Source organism: Vulpes vulpes, chromosome 8 (genome assembly GCF_048418805.1).
Source record: "Vulpes vulpes isolate BD-2025 chromosome 8, VulVul3, whole genome shotgun sequence".
In the NCBI taxonomy this organism is placed as follows: Eukaryota; Metazoa; Chordata; class Mammalia; order Carnivora; family Canidae; genus Vulpes; species Vulpes vulpes.
In genome coordinates, this window is record NC_132787.1 from 9,971,814 (window position 1) to 9,996,721 (window position 24,908).

At 39.6% G+C, this 24,908-nt stretch overlaps 1 protein-coding gene across 1 annotated transcript in view; it reads right to left on the minus strand.

Annotated features, from left to right (window-relative positions):
- Positions 1-24,908, minus strand: part of TMEM117 (transmembrane protein 117) — a 234,379-nt gene that overhangs the window by 201,759 nt on the left and 7,712 nt on the right. Inside the window, exons 2-4 of the mRNA XM_072767889.1 lie at positions 20,417-20,734; positions 10,333-10,421; positions 6,252-6,315 (exon numbers count right to left, since the gene is read on the minus strand). Coding sequence (XP_072623990.1) covers positions 6,252-6,315; positions 10,333-10,421; positions 20,417-20,706 — 443 coding nt within the window. The 5' untranslated portion in view covers positions 20,707-20,734. The remainder of the gene's footprint in view (positions 1-6,251; positions 6,316-10,332; positions 10,422-20,416; positions 20,735-24,908) is intronic.

Here is a 24,908-nt window from a genome sequence, read left to right on the forward strand (position 1 = left end):
GCTTCTTGTTCGCATACACCAATTATCAAATCAAATCAATAACAAGTTAATCTACTCTAACATGCCCCAAAATTGCCCTGTAATCGTTGTATTAAACACTAGCCACTGTTGTGCAGATGGCCAAACTAGACATTTTATTCAGAGTTAATTTCCAATCACAAAACCAGGATACAGTGAGGATGAAGCTGAACAAGGAAGTTGCTTCTTCATTTCAACCAACACATAGACACCTGCCTTGATTCATTCATCTATTCATGGCATCCATTCAAGAAATGTTTATTAAACCCCGTCAAGGGGATCCCTGGGTGGCTCAGCAGTTTAGCACCTGCATTTGGCCCAGGGTGAGATCCTGGAGTCCCAGGATCCAGTCCCACATCGGGCTCCCTGCGTGGAGCCTGCTTCTCCCTCTGCCTGTGTCTCTGCCTCTCTTTCTCTGTGTCTCTCATGAATAAATAAATAAATAAAATCTTTTTAAAAAATTAAAAAAATAAACCCCTTTGATATGCAAGATAATGAGGGTTTATACAAAGCCATGTTAACCGGGGGTTAACACTTGAAGTAAAATTTTAAAAACAGATAAGATTTAACATGTAGAGATGTAAGAAAACAAACAGAAGGAGGTGGAAAGGCAGAAAATGATGAAGCAAGAACAGAAGAGAAAGTCCAGTTGGGCCTCCGCTTTCAGGTTTTTGACAATTGTTTTCTATTCTGCATGCAAAGAGAAAATGAGAATAAAACACTGATTGTTCTTGCCATCAGAATACACATTTGAAAGCCTGCTCCAGTTTAACCACAAATTTTTGTCACCAGTGGGCAGAAAACAGCCAGAAGCAATCAGTTCTGGTGAATATATTACATAGGAAATGGTCCTGAAATTTTCTTTCATCTCTACTTGTCCTTAACACCACACATGTCTAACAAGTTATTTGTAGAGTGCTTGAGTCACTGCCAGGAATATAATAAACACTATACAAGTGATAAATCAATGAATCAATCAATCCTTGCTTCTCTCTTTTTGCTTTGAGGAAAACACCTACAAGTCCTCAACATCACAAGCAGTTAAGCCAGGAAATTTCTTTGTAGAGAGGTTTTGGGCAATAATTCAATTTCTAATTATATAGATATATAGTTATCCAGATTATTTCTTCTCGTGTCAATTTCATTCACTACATATCAATCTCTTGATAGAAATTTGTCTATGTCTTTTTGGCATTTGGGGGATTTATTGGCGTAAATAAATTGACATTCCCTATACTTTTTACCTGTTTAGGATCTATAGTGATATTCCCCCTTGAATTCTTAACATTCAAAACACACCTTGATTTGTGTTTTCTCTCTTTGCTTCTTGATCAATCCTAGTAGCAATTTGTAGTTTATTGATCTTTTTTAAAAAGTCAATCTTTGGAATTGTTAATTTTCTCTACATTTTTTTCGTCTTCCTGTTCTTTATTATTTCCTTTTTTCTACATACTTTTGGTTCAATTTGCCTTACTTTTTCAAACCCCTGAAAATGGGAACTTAAAGTAATGATTTAAAACCTATCTTCTAATATAAGCTTTAAAAATATAAATCTACCTCTAAGCACTGCTTTTGCTATATTCCTTATATTTTGACATGTCATCATGCAGTTAGAAATATTTTCTAATTTTTCTTATAAATTCTTCTTTGACCCATAGGTATTTAAAACTGTTTTTAAATTTCCAAATATTGAGACGCCTAGGTGGCTCAGTGGTTGAGTGTATGCCTTTGGCTCAGGGTGTGATCCTGGAGTCCCAGGATCAAGTCCCACATCGGGCTCCCTGCATGGAGCCTGTGTCTCCCTCTGTCTGTGTCTCTGCCTCTCTTTTCTCTGTGTGTCTCTCATGAATAAATAAATTATTTTTTTAAAAAATCAAATAAATAAATAAAAATAAATTTCCAAATATTGGAATATTGTGTGCATGTGTATGTGTGTTTGTATTGTGTATTTTTTTTTATTTCTAATTAATCCCTTATGGTCAGAGAACACACTATGTATGATTTTATCTTTTGAAATTCACTTAGACTTTTTCTATGTGCCAAGTATGGTCCAAGTATAGTCTCAAGTATGGTTCAAGTATAAATGAATTCTTGATTCTCCCTTAGACAAGGATGAACCTTGGTCTACCAGTGAATGCTCTGTTCCACTTGAAAAGAATGTATATTCTGACATATTTTGTTTTAATATCCTGTTAAAGTCAAATCAAAGTGGTTGACAGTTTCAAAATCATCTATATAACCTTATTAATTTTTCTAATTTAGTTCTATTAATTATTAAGAGATGAGTAATGAATTACACAACTATGATATGGGTTTGCTATTTCCTCTCTTTACTTCTGTCAGTTTTAGCTTCAGATCTTTTGAACCCCTATAGTTAGGCACCTATATATTTACAGTTGCAGATGAATTGGCTGCAACTTCCAGATGAATTGGTCTTCCAGATGAATTGACTCCTTTCATCTTTTTTTTTAAAGATTTCATTCATTTATTCATGAGAGACACAGAGAGGGAGAGAGAGGGGCAGAGACCCAGGCAGAGGAAGAAGCAGACTTCATGCAGGGAGCCCGATGTGGGACTCGATCCCAGGACTCCAGGATCATGCCCTGGACAGAACGCAGGAACTAAACTGCTGAGCCACCCAGGCATCCCTCCTTTCATCATTTTGAAATGAAACACCTTCATGGTTTTGTCTGAGATTAATATATTCACACTAGTTTTGTTATACTAACTTTAAGATATGTTCATTTTCCATCTGGTTAATTTCAACTATTCTATGTATTTCAAGTATATTGCTTGTGTATGTTGGAAAAAGCTTTTTAAAATTCAATTTGACAATCTCTGCCTATAATTGGAATGTTTAGGTTTCTTGCATGCTATTCAATTATAGAGATGTTTGGGTTTAGATTCGCCACCCTGCTGTTTGTTTTACCCTTGTCCCATCTGCATACTATTACTCTGTTCCTGCTTTCCTGCCTTTTGGCATAATAGAATAATTTTCAGTATTCCAACTTACTTCCATTTAGATTTCTCATCTATCTGCTTTGTACTATTTTTCAGCGATTGTCCCAAAGATTGCAACATGTCTTCTTAACTAATCACCGTTTAAGGTAAATAATGTGCCATCAAGTATATAACATGCAAAGACCTTGCAACAGTAAAATTCCGCTTATCTCCATCCTTTGTTATTGTTATGTCATATAAATCATTATGTTATAAAGCCCCAAATATAACTTTTCCTTTAAATATTCAGTTGCCTTTTAAAGAAATTAAAAGAAAGAACAGGTAGTCTTTTAATGTATCCCCATATTTATGACTTAGTACTCTTCATTCATTCCTATAAATTTGAGTGTCTCTATGGTTTCACTGCTCTCCCGACAAAGAAACTTTTTTTAGCATCTCCTTTAGTACAGATCTACTGCAGATAAATGTCTTATCTGTCTGAAAAATGTCTTTAGTATGCCTTCATTTTGAAAATATATGTTTTCTGGATAAAGAATTCTGGTTTGAAATTTTTATTTCAGTACTTTAAAGTATCTTTAGGTCAGAAAGTATCTTTACTTTCTACATTGTTTATGATAAGTTGTTGGCCATCAGTCATATCATCATTCCCCCTGTACGAAATGTGATTATTGGGAATCCCTGGGTGGCACAGCAGTTTGGCGCCTGCCTTTGGCCCAGGGCGCGATCCTGGAGACCCGGGATCAAATCCCACGTCGGGCTCCCGGTGCATGGAGTCTGCTTCTCCCTCTGCCTGTGTCTCTGCCTCTCTCTCTCTCTCTCTCTCTCTATCATAAATAAATAAAAATTAAAAAAAAATAAAATTGAAAATTAAAAAAAAAGAAATGTGATTATTCTCTAGCTGCTTTCAAGATCATCTCTTTATTTTGATTTTCAGTAGTTTGACTATGAAACTACTTTTGTTTTTCTTTGTATTACCTTACTTGCCCATGAGCAATATACAAACATTGCTTTAAATGTTTATCTGCTTGGGCCCCTGGGGAACTCAGTTGGTTAAGCATCTGACTCTTGATTTTGGCTCAGGTCATGATCTCATGGTCCTGGGATACAGACCCACACTGGCCTCCGTGCTAAATGGGGAGTCTGCTTTAGGATTCCCTCTCCTTCCCTCTACCCCTCCTCTGGCTACATATACTCCCTCTCTCTGTCAAGTAAATAAATCTAAATAAATAAATAAATAAATAAATAAATAAATAAATAAATGTCCTTGTCTGCTAATTGACTTCTGGATCATCTAGGTGTTCATTTCTATTAACTCCTTTTTCTCCAGATTACGGGTCACATTGTCCTGGATTTTTAAGTATTTTGTTGTTGCTGTGGGCTTTTTGCAAATGTAGTTTTTATACTGGCCATTACAGATAATACACTGTAGAGACTCTGTATTCTGTTATCTTCCTCTGAAAAGTGTTAGTTTGTTGCTGTTGTTGTTGTACAAAGCACTGAAACTGTTTGCTAATCACTCTGAACTTGTGTAGGCTTGAATTTACACTTAGTTAGGATGGTTCTATGTTGGTTTTTTTTCCTCAGGACTGAGGCAAATTCCATAGCCCTAGGACATAATCTTTATTTTTCAAGGACAGCCTTTCTGGGATTTCAACAGAAAGTCTTTGAATTTCTGTTCAGCTCTTTCAACCTTCCACCTAGTGTTTCTTCTGGGCTTCTTGAGATTCCCCCCAAGAGTGCAGAGCTAAGAGCTAGTCAAGGACTTAAGCCAAGTTTATATGTAAAATTTGGGTCTCCCCACTCTGTGGGTCTACCCTTTCCAGGATTTCTCTCATTATTTTCCAACTCTCTACCAGCGCAGAACTCCATATTCTGGGTCCACAAATCAAGAGAACTGAGCTTTCTACTGGAGTTATGACTGGCCCCATGCTTCATGGGCTGAGGAGTGCCTTCAGGGTTAAAGCTGTGTACACATGGATCTCACCAGTATGGCTCTCTTTTATCGGGGTTGAATTCCTGCCCACACACCCCACCCCACTCCCATCTGTTTCTTTTTTCTTTTGGGCTTTCTCCAATGCCTTCAAACAGCTATCTCATTTGGGGGAGAGGGGACTCAGAGGTTATAATTTTTATCTACAGAAAGATTAGTCTGATACAAGCTATTTCATATTACAAGAACTAGAACCCCATACATACTTAATTTGTATTGAATAAGCATGAGTATACAGATAGGCATTTCAACCTCCATGTGTCCAAAATAAAAACCTGATTTAAAAAAAAAAAAAAACCTGATTTTTTCCCCCAAATCTTTTCTTCCCCCAATCTCTGTGCTTTGTTAAATAGGAATATAATCCAGCCAGTTGCTCTCTCGTGTGCTCTCTCTGTCTCTCTCTCTCTCTCTCTCTCTCACACACACACACACACAGGTCCTTAAATCTTATGTTGATTGCCTACATCCATATTATTATCAATCCTGTGGGATCAGCGTTCACAATGCATGTTGATTCTATCCACTGCTGCCATCTGGAATCAAATCACCACACCCTCTCACCAGGACTAATGCAGTCATCTTCCAACTACCAGTCAGGAGCTTGTCTCCCTGCTTTCATGCTTCTCCCCATACAGCCATTTTTTTTTTTTTTTAGAGCAACTCAAATACTCACTATAAAAACCTGAATCCTCTGTAATTTCTCTGCTCAAAATGCTAGGGTGTTTTATTCTTAAAATAAAATAAAATTTCTTTACCATGACCTACCAAGGCCCACATTGGTAACTCCCACATCCTCCTCCTCCTTCCTCCCCCTCCCTGTTTAGAAGCTCCACAAACACCTCTGATGTTTCTCAAATGTACAGAATGTTCCCACCACTCATGGATTTCTCATTTCCTACTCCCGCAATTCACAGTGTGCATCTTCTGGATTTTCACCTGACTAGCTCCTTCTGATCCTTCAGGTCTCACTCAGTTCCAATATAATCTCCTCAAAGGGAGCTAATCTGATGATCCAATTGAGAGGAGCCACTTCGAAGCACCCAAGCGTTTTCTGTCACAGTCTCATTCTTTGTCACAGGGCCCTGTCTCAGTTCCTTTATAGACTACACCATTATCTGAAATTATGTCTTTAAAAAAGGGGGGGGGGGTGTTGTTTCTTTCTCAGCGTAGGCAAGGTTATGCCACAATAACAAACAACTCCAAAATCTCAAGGGCTTTAAACCACAAAGTTCTACTTTCTTTCTCAAAGTCACGTTCATTAAGGGCCCAGTAAGGAACCTACCCTGCATTGGTTTTATTCTGAGACTCACAACCAGAGCAGCAACTACCTGGAATACAGCGGATGGCTAAGGAAAAGACAAAAAAAAGCTGGAGCATCTTATGTGTGCAAATTAAATACTCCAGCTCAGAAATGCCACACATCACCCCTGCTCACACCTAACTAGCCAGAGCTAATCACAAGACCAAGAAGCACAACCCCACGATGTCCCAGAGATGCGTGAGACAAATATTTGATGGAGTGAATGAATGACCACATTGTCTGTATCTCCTCCACCAGCCTGTACCATCTATGAGAGCGAGAACCTTGAGTGTTTTGTTACTGCTGTTGTTATTATTATTCACTGTTGCATCCCCAATGCCTAGAACTCTGCCTCCCACAGAACAGATGCTCCAGAAATACCTCTTGAGTGAATGTATAACATCTATTTTATTGACCTTTCTTGTATATCTAAGGGTGAAATATCTAGACTTGCTTGAGGATTGTATCTAAAACTCTTCCTCCACCCCCTGCTGAGAGTTTTCTGAGGAAGAGTAAAAATATTCTTCTTTCATATTCAATTTGATCTATCATCAAGAATTCAGCTGTTAAGTAAATCCTCTGTCCTGATTTAAACGCTTGGATTGGTAAATGCTTGTGTTTACAAAACTCAGTGGAAGGGATAGAATCCAGTAATCTGTTTAGGCTCTAAATAGAAGCAGGAGAACAAACTAGAAATAAATGGAAAGGGTCATTTTTCATGTGGCTAAATTAACAGACTCATGGCAGGAGGGATGAGGAAAAAAACACAAGAAGAGCCCCTAAGCCCCCTTCCCAGGGACAGAAGGACAGAACGTTTACTTATCACTAGGGAAAGGTGCTTTTCTTACCCTAGGGGGTAATCTGAGAGTCAGAACTTTAGAAACAAATAATTGAGCCCGCCTTCACAACTGCTGCCTCCAGGACCAGCTCCCCGCCCCCACTGCTAAAAATACCATTACAGAGTTAGCACTGCCAGCAGGGATGGGGGACAGGCACAGGGTAGACAGTCTTTAAAATTATCAAATAATTCACCCACCATAAAAAGCAGCTTTCTTCACTTCCATATCCCACTGGAGGGAGGACCATGGGGTGAGCACTCCCATAAAGGAGCCATAAGGGGCGTTCTGAGCAAAGGAGCTTCCAGAATGAAAATCATCGACTGTGCATCATCTTGGAGTAAACTGGGAAGCAGGGTTCAAGGGGTTCACTAAAATACCAATTTACAGTATGTCTGTATTAGAAACTAAGGGCTTAAAAGTTTGACTAAGGTCAGAAAAATTTGTTTATCACGGCTTCCCTTTACTTAAGGGAAAGGGCTTTTTACAACAAAATGCCTATAATCTTGCTATCTCATCCCATCCGCATTCCTACTCTCCTTTCTCTTCACTCTGTTCCAGCCATTGGCCTCTTTGCTGTTCATCAAACATCTTAAATACACTCTTGTCTTGGGAATTTGATACTTGCCTCTCCCTCATCCTGGGTCACATTCCCCCAGAAAGCTGCTCAGGTTGATCCTTCATCGCCTTCAGGTCTTTGCTCAAATGTCACCATATCAGAGGAAATTCCCACAACTTCCCAGATGCCTCCCTCAAGTCCTCCTCCTTTGCTCATTGCCACAGCATTTATTGCTGTCTGCCATAATATATAATAACTTCCTTCTTCATTGTCCATCTATTGCCAGTAGAGTGTAAGCTCAGTCAGGGCAGGGACTTTGTTTTCTTCAATGCTGGAGCCCCAGGGCCTAGAAAATGCTCAATATGTACTCACTGAGTGAAAAAAATCAAGTCCTAGATTGCTGAGGCCCCTGTACATTGAAAGTGAATCGAGACAAATCAATAAGCATGATCCAAAACAGTGAACCAGTTCAGGCAAACATTAAGCTTCAAAAAGGAAATTCAGTGGCATCAATATCTTACAACTTGAGATGTTTAATTGTGAACAGAAATCTGCTTTTTGTTTTTTTTTAATTTATTCATGAGAGACACATAGAGAGAGGCAGACATAGGCAAAGGGAAAAGCAGGCTCCCTGCGGGGAGCCCAATGTGGGACTTGATCCCAGGACCCTGGGATCACGACATGAGCCAAAGGCAGATGTTCCACCACTGAGTCACCCAGGTACCTAAAATCTGCTTTTTCTTAAAGTCACTTCTAGTGTTAGAAATACCCAGAATAATACATTCATTCCTTACATAAGCTTGGAAAACAAGGTAAAATGATCTAACTATAATTTGTTTCTAATTTTAGAAATACCCCTTATGTTTAGTAAATGATGGCAATGGACTCAGGGAGCAGAGTTCTTAAAATGAAGATGTTAATTTTAAAAAGAGAAGCATGCGCTTCCACTATCAGGTCTTCCTTCACACCCGTGCTTCCTTCCTTCCCCTCCACTCCATCCTCATTGCCACTTCTAAATCGAGCCCCGATCACTTGAAGTCAGGTGTACCCAAGTGACTGAAGCACTCTCCCCACCTCAAAGCCAGTCATCCTGCCACCATCATCCTGCAATACTATTTTGCTCAGGTCACTCTTGTGATCCAAAACTTTTAAGTTCTCTGACTCCATTCATATAATATGGGGGTGTGGTTTGATTTGTTATTGTTTTGTTTTATTCACAAGCTTGTGCTATTTTTGTAACCCAAAATTTGAAAAAGAGGGACATGCTCCATGGCTTCCTCTTCTTTTCAGAATGAATTTTAAGCTCCTGAACCTGAAATGCAGGACTCTGCACAATTTGCCTCGAAGCTTCCCTTCCCAGCCTCCAGTAGATCCAAGTCTGCCAAAGTAGGAAAACTGCCCCCCCCCACACACACACACACTCTACCTCACAACCAGTTGTCCTTTCCTTCCCTACAACTGTGTACTTGACATTTCTCCAGCTTGGAATGCCCTCCTACCTCCAATGCAATTCTCTTGGAGCTGTAAGTCACAGCTCAAGTTCAGACACAAGAATTACTGCAGAAACAGTGATCAGACCCAGACTCTTTAGGAGATGGTGAGTTCGCCATTATTAGAGGTACTCAGAGACCAGCTGAAAATGGAACAAGGAAGCGCTCCCCAAAGCCACTCACTGTAAGATTTTGTCATTCCCATGAACTCCTACTAGAAGGCTTTATTTGATCATTTCTGTTGGGAATGACTTCTCGCCTCCTTCAGAATAGACTGCCCATGCCGCTTGTAAGACAATTATCATATGCTGACATCAGAGTCCCATTACAGGCGTATATTTATATGTCTGTGTCTAATCTCCTTCGTTCACCAAAAGCTCCTGAAAGACAAGCGTCTCATGGCACCTAGTCCCTGCAAATGGTGGGTACTCAATGTATTTGTCAGTGATGTTACCGAAAAATGATGCAGTTCAAATAGGAATACCCTGAGAAGAATATAAAAGAGAGAGGGGACAGGTCAAGAAGCAACAAGAAACACTGCTCTGTATTCCTTCATGAGATGATCAGTCCCATATGGCCAGGGAAGGTACACAGGAGAGGGAGAGGAAAATGAGATTTCTTATACTTACAAGTCCTAAAGAGACATGCCACGAGGGGGCCCCACTGGAGGAAAGGAGACTTGGAGGGCCAAGGCAGCAGGCTCAACCAAGGAGGTGGGGAATCAAGAGCGTAAGAACAGTGGGCAAGTGTCTTTAGGGGGGTCAGGAGCACACAAGCAAAAGGTGCAAGAGGATTTCATTAGTGTCTCTGAAGGTCACTAGGTCACAGTGGAGGAACGCAAGAAGGAGGACTTGGGGCAGAGGCCAGCCTTATCACACTGGTGTATCTGGGCTCCCGGGTGGGGTACTCACAGCCTGTTTGTAAGAATGTTGAGACAGCAGGAAATATGAAGTTTAAAAATTTACAATGCAAATGCTAACTTCCCTGGGCTACCGGAACTTGCTCCCTGAAGCCTCTGTGTGTGTATATACTTATCTACTTTTAGCTGGTCTATCCATTTCAACGGGCATGTCCTTGAGGATATGCAAAGTATCTTAAGGAGCATGGACTAGTCCAGGGAAATCTGGATGTGCAATCACATTTCCTCTTGAATTGGAGAAAGAAGTAAAGCCCAATACCGAACGTGAGATCACTGAGGGCTACGAGGCCAGGCAGCATTGTGCTGACATCTTCTGGGTCAGCAGCAATGACAGGCTTTGTCCTGGAACTAGACAACAACCCAAAGGAGAGGGCTGGGCAGGCAGGAGATGGTGCCAGGAAAAAAAAAAAAAAAAATCCCTGAACACTAAGTGGAGCGAAGCTGTAGGGAGTGGCCTAGCACAACCCAGTCCTGAGGCGGACAAGGCTCGCCTGCTGCCAGTTTGCCATCTGGGATGCCTGCGAAGGCGCCTGTCTGGGAATCAGGAGGCTTCAATTTATGTTCCAATTTCACTGCTGGCATTTGCTATGACCTTGGAGCCACGCAACTCAACACTGTACATTTCTGTTTAACCGTCGACAGTAAGTCAGGGCCACAGCCACAATAAAAACACAAATCACAACAACAGAATTCCTTTGACCACCACCGATACTCAAAATCCAGTATACAGCTTGAAGGCCACCACTTGGAAACCGCTACTTTGTCTTTGGAGAGGCCAAGTGTCCTTATTCCAGCCTGACCCCCTGTGGACCCTAGGTCTTCTAATGGCCTTTCTTTCCCTCCTTCTATCCAGAATCCTGCAGAGCATCAGCAATCCTGCACCCCTACCACATCCGAACATTCTCCTACATTTTCCCACCTGCCAACACTTACTCTTTGGACCTAGATCTGCCAATGAATATCCTCATTAGTTTCATCATACTTCCCAAGTATCGTAATACTTTAGCCCAGTGAAACTATCTTCAATAAATGATCTAGTTTGAGGAATTAATAAAAGAGAAAAGAAATCAAACCAGGGAAAACTTTTATTTATCAGTGCCCTCTCAAATCACACTCCTCTCCCACCTAGGACTGTTGATCCTTTATTTGAACAATAAACAATTTTTATCAATGTGGTTTTAAATGAGTCAAGGGATCAAGCACTCTTCGCTTCCATTGGGACTCTATATTGTTTAATCAGCTGTCAAGTTCCACCCTGGCCACTGGTATTTCATTCTTCAGCGAAGTGGTTTCTCTCAGCACCACGTGCGTGGATCTGCCTGCTGCAATTGCCTTGGCTAGTCACTTTCCCAAGAAATTTCTACCTTCACCTACCGTAGGTCAGAAATGAGAAGAGGAAGTGGAGGCAATGACCGGACCTGGTAAGGAATGGGTGCCTTAGCCTTCTGATGATTCATTTGTATCCAGCCCAGTAAAAGTATCGGGAAAGGTACCTGGTTAATAATTGCTGAATCACAACGCTCTAACCTGAGCTAGTTTTATTAAGGCCTTTTACAATGTTTGTATTCTCTGTCCTACAGGAACCAGAGCAGCCAGGCGACCCTAGCGAACAGAAAGCTGCCACTGATGGCCCTTTAGTGCCAAGGGATGTGCAACCAGCTGCTCTGTGAACTACTGACGACGCCCTAATAGGACATGTGGGATGAAATGGCCCAATACCTAGCATTTCCAGCCTCATCTTCCTTTCCTGCTCTGTAAGTCAGAATGTCAAATGGCATAGATTTGTTTGCAAAGGGCTACCAACTTCACTAACTCTTAGACGTCAAATTCCCCTGTAAAGAGGGTGTTCCTTAGGGATTATTTTAATCCTAAATATCAATCGTGTCTCAGCTTACCTTTCTGAACCTCTCATGTCAAAAGCTTTGCTTTTTTTTTTTCTCTCTCTCTCTCTCTCATTATGTTTCTCAAGTACTGGAATAACATTTTTCTCTAACTTGAGTTCTGCAGTTATTTCTGACCAAAATGATTTTACTTTACAAAAAGGAATTATGTGTTGACAACTCAAGTGTAAGCGAAATGAAGGTTCTGGCACTCGGTGTACATTGGTGGAGAATGAAGATGGTAATAGACATTTGAATAATGACCCTCATGAGTATCAAATACAGTATTTTGAGAAGACAAAGCTTAAAATTATAGCTATTCTCTCTAAGTAGCATTTAGCTACATATATGGCATTTGTTCAAGTAATTCCTCCAAAAGGAAGTCCTTATTTGAGAATACTTAAATAATCAACTGTTGACAATCACCCTGAGCAGTAATAAATACACATTTTCTTAATGTATTATCAACCATCAAGAAAAAAATTTGAGGGTCATTTACACTATTCAGCTATTCAGATCCCAAATTAACACAAAGGAGGTTGTATCATACCATTAATGGAATACCATGTAATGGCACTCACACCATTAATAATAATAATGCTTTTCCCTCCTAAATATACGATTAAATCTGTTTCTTCATGTTTTGATACTCCTGTGTCACCATGACTATCTTGCCCACACTTTCCAGGATGTCTGAATCTTTTCTATTTGGAAATGATAAAATCATATGTGTAGCTCAAACACAAAGAAAAGAATTTCAGACTAGACTTAAAGCTAAGACAATAGAAAACAAGCATTTGGCTTTATTACATTCATTAAACGATAGAACATTGTTGAGTTACTAGGTATTTTATGGAAAACGGCCTTTTTGTTAAAATAAAACAAAAGAAAAAATCATTGAATTTGTCTTCTCAAATTTCTGGATGTATTGAGAATGTTTCATTCAGAACTTCCTACTTAAAACCAATGCAGACCTAGGTACACAGAAAACTGCAAACTCATTAAAATTTAGCATAATATCAACACAAGGAAAATCCACTTTCAACATGCATTCTTCTTTCATAGACGTCTAGTTATCAGTCGAACCACTCTTTTTCTTTTCTTTCTTCTTTTTTTAATCACTGGCTTCTAAAAACCTCATGATTTCTTCACAGCTGGATATCTTAGAGAAACCAAATGTGTAAGAAATGTTGCTTATAGTCAAGTGTAGATCCATTACCCAGTTTCTGTAATGCTGAAATCCATAGACCCTGATCTTTGTAACTGATCTCTTGGCAAGACCTGACCAAAACTGAATTCACTTAGCAGCAAAACCTAACCTGAACTGATTTGAGGCTGATTACAGCCTTTATTTTTTTACACTACTTCATTTGAATACGTATATATCCAGCTATGGTTATGCCAACGTGCTTGATAATGGAGTATTTTCTCAGCCCCTTAGGGCCAGCTACCAAATAGAGGCACATGTCCTGAATTCTGAAACACACCTGGTCTCAAAGTTTGGATAAGAAATGATGTGCCTGGATTCAGTTCAGCAAACCCATACTGTGCTGTTCTGAGCACTATTCAAGGTAAATGCTCCACTGCCTGTGTTCTTATCACCTGAACCCACCATTTCCTAAACTCATTATCTTCTCTAACTGGATTCTCCTAATGACTTCCTCTTCCCTTTTTCATAAAATAATCACTCCCTGAGTCACCCACCCAATCTCCTAGTTACCTATAACCTCACCCTACTCACCCCCTCAGATCCCATCAATTGTTGAAGCTTCACCAGGTTCTGCATGTCCCTATCCTGCTGCCCATTGTTCCACCCCTATGCCAGAGTGGCCTGAAGGGCTGCAAGAGGCTTCAAAAATACCTTCCTCTTTCCCTTTCTACCCCCTAACCTGCCCCTCTCCAACCCCTACAAGATTCTCCCTCATTCTGATTCATGAGATTTTTGTCATCATCTCCTACCTTGTTCAAATGCTTCAAATACCACATCGGAAGAGATAAAGTGCAAGGTAGGAGACTGGCACTTACAGACCAAAGGGAGAATTCAGACTCAACCTGCCCTTCTACTACATCTCCTGCTCCTTCCTAATGCAAACCTTTCCCTCTCTTCAAAATGAGCATGACTTCCTTCTTTTTTCCCAACTCCAAAAAAAGCTAAGTTGTTTTCATCTCTTTGGCTCACACCATCTACCCCGTGACCTGAAATTTGTAATGAATTCTTTGCATCATATCTGACTATTTTCATCCCACTCATGCTTCAGACTCAGCTTAGATCCCACGCTGGCAGCAAAGCTTTCTTTCACCTTCCTGGCCCACCATGATGTCTTTCTTGAATTCCCATAGCTCTCACAGTCTGGACTATTCATTTGATATTTGATATGCACTTCCTTGTATTATCAGACTAATTAATTTTTTATGCATATGTGTCTCTTTAACCCGATTTTAAATTCCTTGAGAGCAGAGACCATGTCTCATATTTTATGAATGAGCAAATGAATACCCTCTATAGCTTACAATAAGAAGGCAACACTGGCAAAGACAACATGTAAAAGACAAAGGAACATTAACTTATTTATTCATTCAAACCTATCAAATATTACTGTGTTCCAGGCATTGTTTCAGGCCCGAGGATTAAATGATAAGCAACACAACATAAGCCCTGCCCTTGTGAAGCTTCTGGTATAGCTAGGAAACCAGACATTAGTGAAACTAATTATGCAAATAACTACATACACAACTATGTCTGTTTTAAAAAAGGAACTGTGGAATATTAACAGGTTCTGAATCATTTTCATATCCTATACCTGTCGACTCATCCTGAGTCAGCCTGCCCTCTGCTCTCCATCCAGAAAACCCCAACAGAGGCTTTCTTCACAAGTTAGGAAACAAGAAAATAGGAAAGACAAACAGCAGGAGCAGTTTGTTTGAGAAATAACATTTGTCACAATCTTGATGGCCTAAGATTCATGCTTGGATAGAGTTATCCAATCAGACGGCATTACCTGGACCCTGATCACTCTGCACTTCACAGAACTGCTTTTAGAGAATTAAAAAAAAAAAAAAAAAATCACAGAATTGCTCTTATGCTTAAAAGTTACACTCTAAATTTTTATGAAAGTTTGCTTTAAGTTACAAGAATGTGAAATCCATTTCTGCCTTTGCTACTTCACTACCCAGCATCTCCCATACAAACCAAAGAAAAAAGAAATTATTTACCAGAATTTAGGGCAAGGGAACTCCAAAATTTAGTGCAAAGAAAGATTCCCTTGTGAAACATTCAATTTCCATCATTTCTGATATCCAAAGGCATATATCACCTTTCCCCTTTTGCCCAGGCTCCAAGAAGCGTGAAACCAACCACATAACAAACCTTATGAAATCAAAACACATTTAATTCTCTCTTTTCTGTGGTCCTCATTTTTCTATTCCTATTGTATTAAGCACATGTATATGGTTTATAAATCATTTCAATTCCATTTTGGAATAAAAATGATTTCTTGAGTAAGATTATTTCTTTATATAAGTCTTATCATTAGAAATACAAGTCTTTTCATCAGAAATCTTTGGATTACTCTATTCATAGGTTTCTCCCATGTATAATGTATAATTCTCCAAAAATGTAGGATGCATTATACTGATTTTTTTTAAACAATGAGATAATCCACACAAGTGGCATTGGGAGAGTATTCCAAAAAAAAAATGGGATTCAATTTTCATAAATCCAAATATAATAACTCACCTCAACAGGATTCAGTAATAAACCTAAAGATATTTTTCTAAATAGTATTAATTGTGATTTTTTTAAGATTTAATGAATTTATTCATGAGAGACACAGAGAGAGAGAGAGGCAGAGACACAGACAGAGGGAGAAGCAGGCTCCATGCAGGGAGTCTGACGTGGGACTCGATCCCGGGTCTCTAGGATCATGCCCTGGGTTGAAGGCGGCGCTAAACCACTGAGCCACCTGGGCTGCCCTTAATTGTGATTTCTAACGTATTCCAAAATTTTTGCCACATTTCGGAAAACCAACTCTCCCACGTTATTCCAATCATACAGCAAAGATGAGAGGGGGTAATTTAAATCTTTGTGTTTCTGATAACATGCAATTTCCAGTTTGCAAGTCACCATCTTTGTTTGGGATAACTCCCATTACAAATTATAAATCATGAGGAAGTTTTATGCAGTTAACTCAATAGCAACAAAATTGTAATATTTATGGCTCGTAATAATAAAATCAACGAACAAACTAGATTAAATTATGTGCTCACAGATTTATCACTCTTCCTCATACGCGCTTTAATTGGGCAATAAGGTATTGTGCTTCCGGAGTCCACTAAGAAGAGACTTTCCATAATAAAATAAATGATAAATGAGGGAAGACTCACAAGTTAATGAAATGAAAGGGGCAATGAAAGGAATAGTGGCATTCTTTTTTAAAGATTTTATTTACTTATTCATGAGAGACAGAGAGAGAAGCAGAGGGAGAAGCAGGCTCCATGAAGGGAGCCCGATGTGGGACTCGGTCCTGGGACTCCAGGATCATGCCCTGGGCCAAAGGCAGGCGCTCAACCACTGAGCCACCCAGGGATCTCAGGAATAGTGGCATTCTGTTCAATATTTTTATTTGGCATTTCATAAGAGAATTAACAAAAAAGAAACTGTTTAACTGATCTCACAAAATGATTCTGATTATTTTATAAACCATCCCAATTTCCATAACAAGAATTTCTGTGCTTGCAATTAACAATCCCATTCCTCCCCACGTAGACACCACCACCACCATGACCACCACCCACCACAAGCTTGCACCTGAAAACTGTTAAAGGTTTAAATACGATCTCTTAAAAAATGACTTATGTATTAATGCTAGTTATTTGGGAACAGGATGGAACATTCATCACATTCCAAGCCAATTAGAACAATGTTTGTGCTGGCATTAAATTTTAAATTCTTCTCCATAATGCTGCATGGCTGTCAGTTCCAGAGCACCCTGCTGTATATTCTTTATTGCAAGCAGACACAAGTGGGAGTTAGAGGGAAGACAACATCTGACAGGAGGCAGTCAGGAAAAGTGTCAAAGAGGACACAATGCTTGAGCTTGGATGTAAAGGAAAATGAGAAATCAACAAGTTAACAAGAGGATTGAACATGATGCACAAGGTGGGGTGCGTATACAAAGACACAGAGGCATGAGAGAACCCAGCAGGTTCAAGAACCTGCAAATAATTCTAAAAGTGTGGAATGTCAAGAGACCACGTTTGAAGTCAGGCAGGAGTAAGTAGATCATCAAGAGCTTTGGATACCAATCAAAGGAGCTTAGATTTTATTTTGTAGGTAATAGGAGCCATCTAGCCATGTAGAAAATATATTCCAGTAGCAAAATCCAAAATTAATGGAGAAGGACAGAACCATTAGGAGCAAATGGTTACCATTTTGTGAATAAAGGAAGACATAATGGCCATGAAGGGAGATGGAGACAGAAGGAAAAGATAAGTTTGGAGTTCATTAGAAAATTCAGTCACGAATCCAGTTATCACCACTTAACACCATTTGCAAAAGGCTATGATTCCTTCTCTAATATCCCATATAATTTCACAGATTTTCAGTAAGAAAAACAAGGAATAGAAGTGATAAAGCCAAACAGAAGTGATAAAGCTAACTATATTATAGAATCTTTTCCTATAGTAAGCAAAAAAAAAAAAAAATAGGACATACTTTTGCACTATCAAAATAATTTGTACTCAACATACCACTTGAAATCCAGACTGATTTTTTTCAAGGCTAATTTATTTATACCAAGAGGAGAAATAAAAGTAAGCCATTAATGAAATGTGATTTTACTATAAAACATAAGGTTTTATAATAGAATAACAATAAAATGTAGAAATTACAGAGCCAAATGATCTGCCCTTATTATTAATACCATGGCATTGATAGGATTCTCAATCAGTCTCAATATAAGTAGATAACTTTTCTCCAAATTGGATATTTTGTCTAAATTTGCCTTACCTTTCTACACTGAGCAAATTTCTGGAATGGATTACAAATACATCCGGTCATTGCCTGTCATAGACATTTATTGTTTTGTCTGCCAGCACTCCTGAACCATTTTTGGAAACTGACCCTCTCCCACTCACCCCCCACCCTTCACATCTTCCATCTTTATGAATGTCATGCACAACAGCACGCCTGTTCAGTGTTTGGTGGATGGCCCAACTAACACCCAGTTTCTAGATACCCTCTCTGCCATGACCTGTCTTTGCACTTCGCTTTGGCACTCATAAAGGCCACAATGTAGTTGGGAATCACCCCCCAACGAATGGCTATCCTTCATTACAACACGGCATCTCACTACATCCATAAATCCTTTCCCTTTTCTTGCTTCCATTTCACCTATTCAGTTTTACCCAAACCTCTAGTCCTTGCCTGCTCCTCCCACACCATCAATCTTCCTTACCTCCTTTCCATGCCCAGCCAGACCCCCTGTTAATCAAAACAATAACTTTTTTATTAGAATCCTGTATTTATTTTCCATCCTTTGTTTCCAATACAGCAAGCCTGAGCAGTCCCCACCCAGATGAATCACCCTCAAATTCAGTTCCAGGTGACTGAGCTCTCATAAAGAAAACTGCTTAGCAGTTCATATTGATGTCATTCCAATTTATAGTGGCTAACCCCAGCAGCCCTATGTGATCAACAGTAACCCTTTTGTTTGTCCATAGTCAGCTAGTATCTATGCTGTTCCAAATCTTAGCCACTTTTTAAACCCCTTGCATCATCCAATCCATCCACCTTTATCTTTAGCTCTCCCTTCTTCATAGTGAAATAGAAAGCACCAGAATACCACTTACCTCTCTACCGCTTCACGACAATGTACCAATTAGAATACAAACCTTTATCTCTCTTATGACAATTTTGGAGGAACTAGGGTCTCTCCTCCTGTCCTCACTAGAGCCATTATTTCTATCTGTGTCCTAAGTCACAAAGCAGAGAAGCCTTCAGAGATGGTCTCCTTCTATGTCTTTATCTTCATTTCAATCTAGCCCTTTCCCCCAAAATGACAAGAAGATCAATTAATCTTCCTCTTCAAAACCAGCATCACCACCACCAACAACAACAAAATCCTTCCTTCTTCCATTTTTAGCAACTTCCTATCTCCTTTCATTTCCTCACCAAACTGCTCCAAACTATGTACATATATAATAAATCTTAAATATGTACATTTTATAAATTTATGTAATAGAAACACGTGACCATAATTTGAGTAGAGATTGAGAAGTATATATAAGTAATATTACATGTGTGCATATCTATGTTCTTCATTTGTTTTTTCCTTAAACCATTGCCATCTGTTTCTAACCAAGCTTCTAGATTGGAAATACACACTCTGTGTCACCTATGATCTTATCATTACTAAACTCAATGTTTTATTACTAAGTTCTCTTTCTAACTAGCCCAGCCATTTAAAACTTTCTCTTCCCCATAGCATTTATCACCTCTTTGTATATTATACGTTAATTTGTTTAGTGTCTTTCTCCCTCCCGTGGGATGTAAGTTATTATGAAGGCATAGACCCTGCTTTTTTGACTCACTCTCTAGAATCATTCCTGGCATTTAATGAGTGATCAATGAATATTTGCTGGATAAATATTGCCCATCTCCTGGCTAAAATTAATTAGGCAAAAGGTGGAAAACACACTCAAACTGGATCAACATTAGTCTCTTTTCCAAGAGTTTAAACTTTAGGAGCAAGAGAATCAAGCCAATGTCTCTGAGTAGATGTAAACTGATCTTCCGTGCGAAGAGAATAAAACAGATATTGAACAGAAAAGTTGGGATAAAGAGGATCCTGATAGAAGTCAAGCCCCAGGTTCCATTTATCCCAAGCATCAAAATAAATTCTATCCTTGGTCTTTGTGAAATATCCCAGTATCCTTACAGTAAATTACCTTCTTCAGCTTAAACTAATTTTGTGTCTTTGTTCTATACTAATTGTCCTTTGGTTGAACAGGCTCAAAATAAGCATCCTAAAGCCAATGTTCAAAAAAAAAAAAAAAAGGTGAAAAGGTAGAGTTACCATTTCGATTTCCAGAATGAACAATATATGTAAATACATAAGCAATGATTAAGTTATTTTAATGAAAATATGGTGTGACATGAAGGCAAACTCTTTAAGATAATATACTTACGTACTATTTATTTATTTATAAGATTACACACACATTAATTTTAGCTCTAAAGTCATTTTTTGAAAATAAGTTTAGCACTAATTTGACCTCATGCTAATTTTCCTTAGGCCATAGAAAAGTACACAATTGAACAGAGCATAGCGGAAGAACCCAGCTACAACCATGCATCACAAATTAAGGCTGTAGGGCAAACCAAAATGCATCCTAAATTGGCATTTAGAAATAACAGCGCTCTATCTTGAGGAATAGAGTTCAATAATTATCAACATTACATTTCATGGGTACTTACCAAACAAACGCTGATGGAACAGAAATTTCCCAGCTATTAGTCCTATGAGAATAGCAAGTAGCCATAGAAGCACCTTCAGAATCCTCCAGCCAACTCCTCTAGGGTATTTATTTGTTACAAATGAAAAACAGTTTCCAACAACAATAACATTGGCTTCTGTTTGGCTATGAGAAACTGGGTCCTCGGCAAATATTAAGAAGTTAAAGAAGATCACCAAGTAAGCCACAATCATGCGAGACCAGGGATGCTGGAAATAATAACGAAAGTCTTTACCCATCCTTCAAAACTTCAATTCCGTTGTTTACCTGCATAAGAAAAGATACACAGAGTTAGAGCAGGAAAACCGTCTTTCTCTTCCTATCACCTGTTCAGGTTTATAACAGCTTAATAAAGAGGCATTTAGAAAAGGTGCGACGACCTGCACCTATTTATGGCACCAAGACAAGTCTGAGATTGAGGAAAGTAAATGCTGTACCTTCACTGCCATCTAAACATACCTCTGGACGCACAGGGATGTGGAAAGGAAGGAGAATAAAAGCAGGAGGAGAAGGCCCGTGAGAAGGAAAAACACTGTCCAAAATCAGGGTGATGACGGAGATGACCTGTAGAGGTCACCCCTTTGGAGGAAATGCCAGGAAAAAAAAAATACTTTCTTCTTTTAAATAACTATTTTTGGGCTACAATCATAATACAGAGTCATTTAAAAATTACAGCAATGTAGGAGTAAACTGAGTACATATTAACAAAAAAATAGCATCCTCCTCTGCCCATATCCCTCTCTTCTGAGGTAGGATCCCTTCATAATTTGGTGGACATACTCTCAGACCTTTTGCTACACAAAAGGACTTTTATATGTATGTGTATGGACTTTTATAAAATGTTCATAATCTAGTTGTCAAATAATTTCAACACAGAATATGCTTTAGGAAATAGCTAAGTCTATGGTACAGTAGTTACTTGCATGCAGGAGCAATTTGACAATTCTGCTTGTGGGAAGTGAGGAAAAGGGGGAAGATCTCACAGGGCAGGACACACTCAAGTTCAGGGTTGAAAGATAAGTAGGAATTTTTCCCCCCTGTGACAAAGGCAAGAATGCTCAGTCTAGGCATTTGCAAAAGGCACAGAGGCATGGCAAAGAACATAATGTGCCTACAGCCATGGGTCCTAACCTGGATGTGCATTGAGAGTACAGAGCTTTTTATTTTTTATTATTTTGTTAAGATTTTATTTATTTAGGGATGCCTGTGTGGCTGAGGGCATGATCCCAGGATCCAGGATAGAGTCCCACATCGGGCTCCCTGCAGGGAGCCTGCTTCTCCCTCTGCCTGTGTCTCTGCCTGTGTCTCTCATGAATAAATAAGTAAATCTTTTTTAAAAATAATAAAAAATAAGATTTTACTTATTTAATCATGAGAGGCACAGAGATAGAGGCAGAGACACAGGCAGAGGGAGAAGCAGGCTCCTCACGGGGAGCCCAATGTGGAACTCGATCCCAGGACCCCGGGATCACGACCTCAACGACTCAGCCTCAACGACTGAGTCACCCAGGTGTCCCTACAGAGCTTTTTAAAAATGCTGATATACACAAACAAAAACAAAAACAAAAATGCTGATGTCCAGATCACACCTCCAAAGTCTTGCTTAGCTCCTCTTTCTTCCTTGGGAGCCAGCCTTCCTATAAAGAACACCAGTCTGAGTTAGGTCCACCAAGTCTCTCCAATTCTGCAGTTCAGCTTTGGGGAACCAATGTGGTGCTCAGACCAAGCTATCTCGCTTTGTTTTCAGCCACAGAGCTGAATAAAAGCTGAGATTAAAAAATAGCTATAAAGATGGTAATTGCACTGAAATCTGCCAATTCTTTTTTATTCTTTCTCAATTTGTGTAGAACGAGGAGAAAAAAAGGACCCTTACAAAGCCTACATCATGTGAGGTCCAGGCTCTGTGTTGGATGTACACATGCTTCATTATCTCATTTTTATCATAACAACCCTCTGAAATAGTATCATCATCATTCCCATCACTTCATCCTGGGGGGGGGGGGGGGGGGACTGAGGCTCACACAGATTATGTAAATTGCCCAGAGTCGGCCAGCAGGAGAGCTCTGATCTGGGCCTCTGAAGTCAGACAGCCCAGTCAACTCCAGGAATTCTCTTTACTTTAGAAAGAAGGTAGACCCAGGGCCCAGCCCCAGGGAGGTCAGCCTCTGAATGCTTGCTGGAGACATATTCTTCTCTAGAGATGACTATATTAACTCTACATTAATATACTCCATTAACCAGGGAAAAATTATGTAAGTGAAAAGAATCCTTCACAAATCCCAAGCACTTTGGGAAACTGATAAATTTCCCATTGATAAATAATCTCATTTTACACATGGCTAAAAGCACAAAGATCAAGCCACAAGCCCGAAGCAACTCTAAGTCCATGGAAGCCCTGACAATAGGTTCCAGGGCTTCCAAGTCCCTGTCCAACAGTCTGGGGTGATGAGTATCAATTAAAGTCACAATCTGAATTAATGGAGACTTGTCTTATCTATTTTAGAAAAGCAACGTAAACACACAAAAGGACTAGCAGGAAAACTCAGCAAAACAAAGAGTTGCTGTGCCTTGGATTCAGAAACCTTCTAAGCAATTTTAAGTTCCTTGTGATCTTCGTGAATATTCCGAAATATCTGTCCCCAGGGGCTGCAGCTCAGACAGCTTAGGAATGGCGACTGTAGAAATATTTTTTTTTTCCTAATGTGAGGTTCATCACCCAACACAGCAGTAGTTGGTTCTCACACCAAAGACAGCAAAGTGGTGAAAAACAAAAATGAGCATCATGCATTTTCATGATATTCAGTACGCAAGGATGCCAGAAAGGACTGTCAATTCAGTTCTGTGCAACATTTTTAGAAATGTCTTATAGTTAATATAGAAATCACCTCAAGGCCAATGAGTCTTGAAGCAAGGAATCATTCCTATATGCCCATCAGAACAGGACAAGAGTATCACTTAAGAAGTTAACAGGTTTCAGGGTACTTGGGTGGTTAAGTGCCTGACCCTTGATTTCAGCGCAGGTCAAGATCTCAGAGTTGTGAGATCAAGGGCCCCCCACCACCACCCCCATTGGGATGTAAGGTCAGCACTGAGTCTGCTTAAGATTCTCTCTCCCTCTTCCTGTCCCTCTGCCTCCTTCCCCTCTCTTTTTCTCTGAAAAGGAGAAGAGGAGGAGGAGGAGGAGGAAGAGGAGGAAGCAAAAAACCAGGTTTCTAAGTTGCTTCTCTTACCAGTGGGGAATTCTGGCGCAGTTTCCCCACCGCCTCCCTTCCCCCACCCACACATAAGCAATGCGGCAGGATTCAGAACATTGAATACGTAAGACTTTGTTTTTTTAACCAATCGTTGTTTTTTGTGGAGGGTTAGCATATGCTCATTGTTGTTGTTTTTAACATTAGAATCTTGTTTTGTGGGCTATGTAATGTCCACATGCCCAAACTGAATTAGAACATTCAAAGAATTCTGGAGACAGCTGTTCCTCTTCAGTATTTATATTGTTTCAAGAGAGACAACTATAGTGTTGAGCAACAATCCTGCACTTGGACAGATGTGAATCCCCACAGGAATGCGATGAATGCTACCATCACCCCCGTGTTACAGGTAAGCAAGGGCCCAGAGCAGTTGCTGCCTATTGAATTCACCCACCCAGCTAGTGGAAGAACCAGCATTTGAGTCCAAATTCATTCCTAGCCCTTGATCTCTCTCATAGACTGCAAATCTGAAAGCGTTTCTTCCAATAAACTGTCTCCCATTGGGTTTGTGGCCTATTCTTTATTTCTACTAACAGATTCAGCGGCTTAGACACTAGCTGGATTATTGGTCTTTCTATTTTATGCTAAACATGGCTGATGTTTATTCTTGCTTCATATGCCAAAGCTGAAGAGATGTCTCCCAAATTTCAAGACCTACAAAATAACTTGAATAATGCTTCTACTTATCCCCACTCCTTGATTTCATCCACATGGCCACCCAAACAAAGCCTGCCTACTCATCTCAGCCTTAAGTACCAGATACCCAGAGCACCGATACTGTTCTTACTTCTTCCTTCACATGAAGCAATAGGATCATTCAGTGACTCTCATGTTAATAATCCAGGATTGAGGGGATCCCTGGGTGGCTCAGCAGTTTAGCACCTGCCTTTGGCCCAGGGCGTGATCCTGGAGACCCGGGATCGAGTCCCACGTCAGGCTCCCTGCATGGAGCCTGCTTTTCCCTCTGCCTGTGTCTCTGCCTCTCTCTGTGTGTCTCTCATGAATAAATAAATAAAATCTTTAATAATAATAATAATAATAATAATAATAATCCAGGATTGAGATTGTTCAAATTGATGATGCTACACCGTGTACATAGTCTGCAAACTCTTTTAATTTTTTTTAAACTCACTTCTGCTACCATAGCTGAGTTTTTATCTTAAATAAATGTGATGTCTCTTACTTCATAG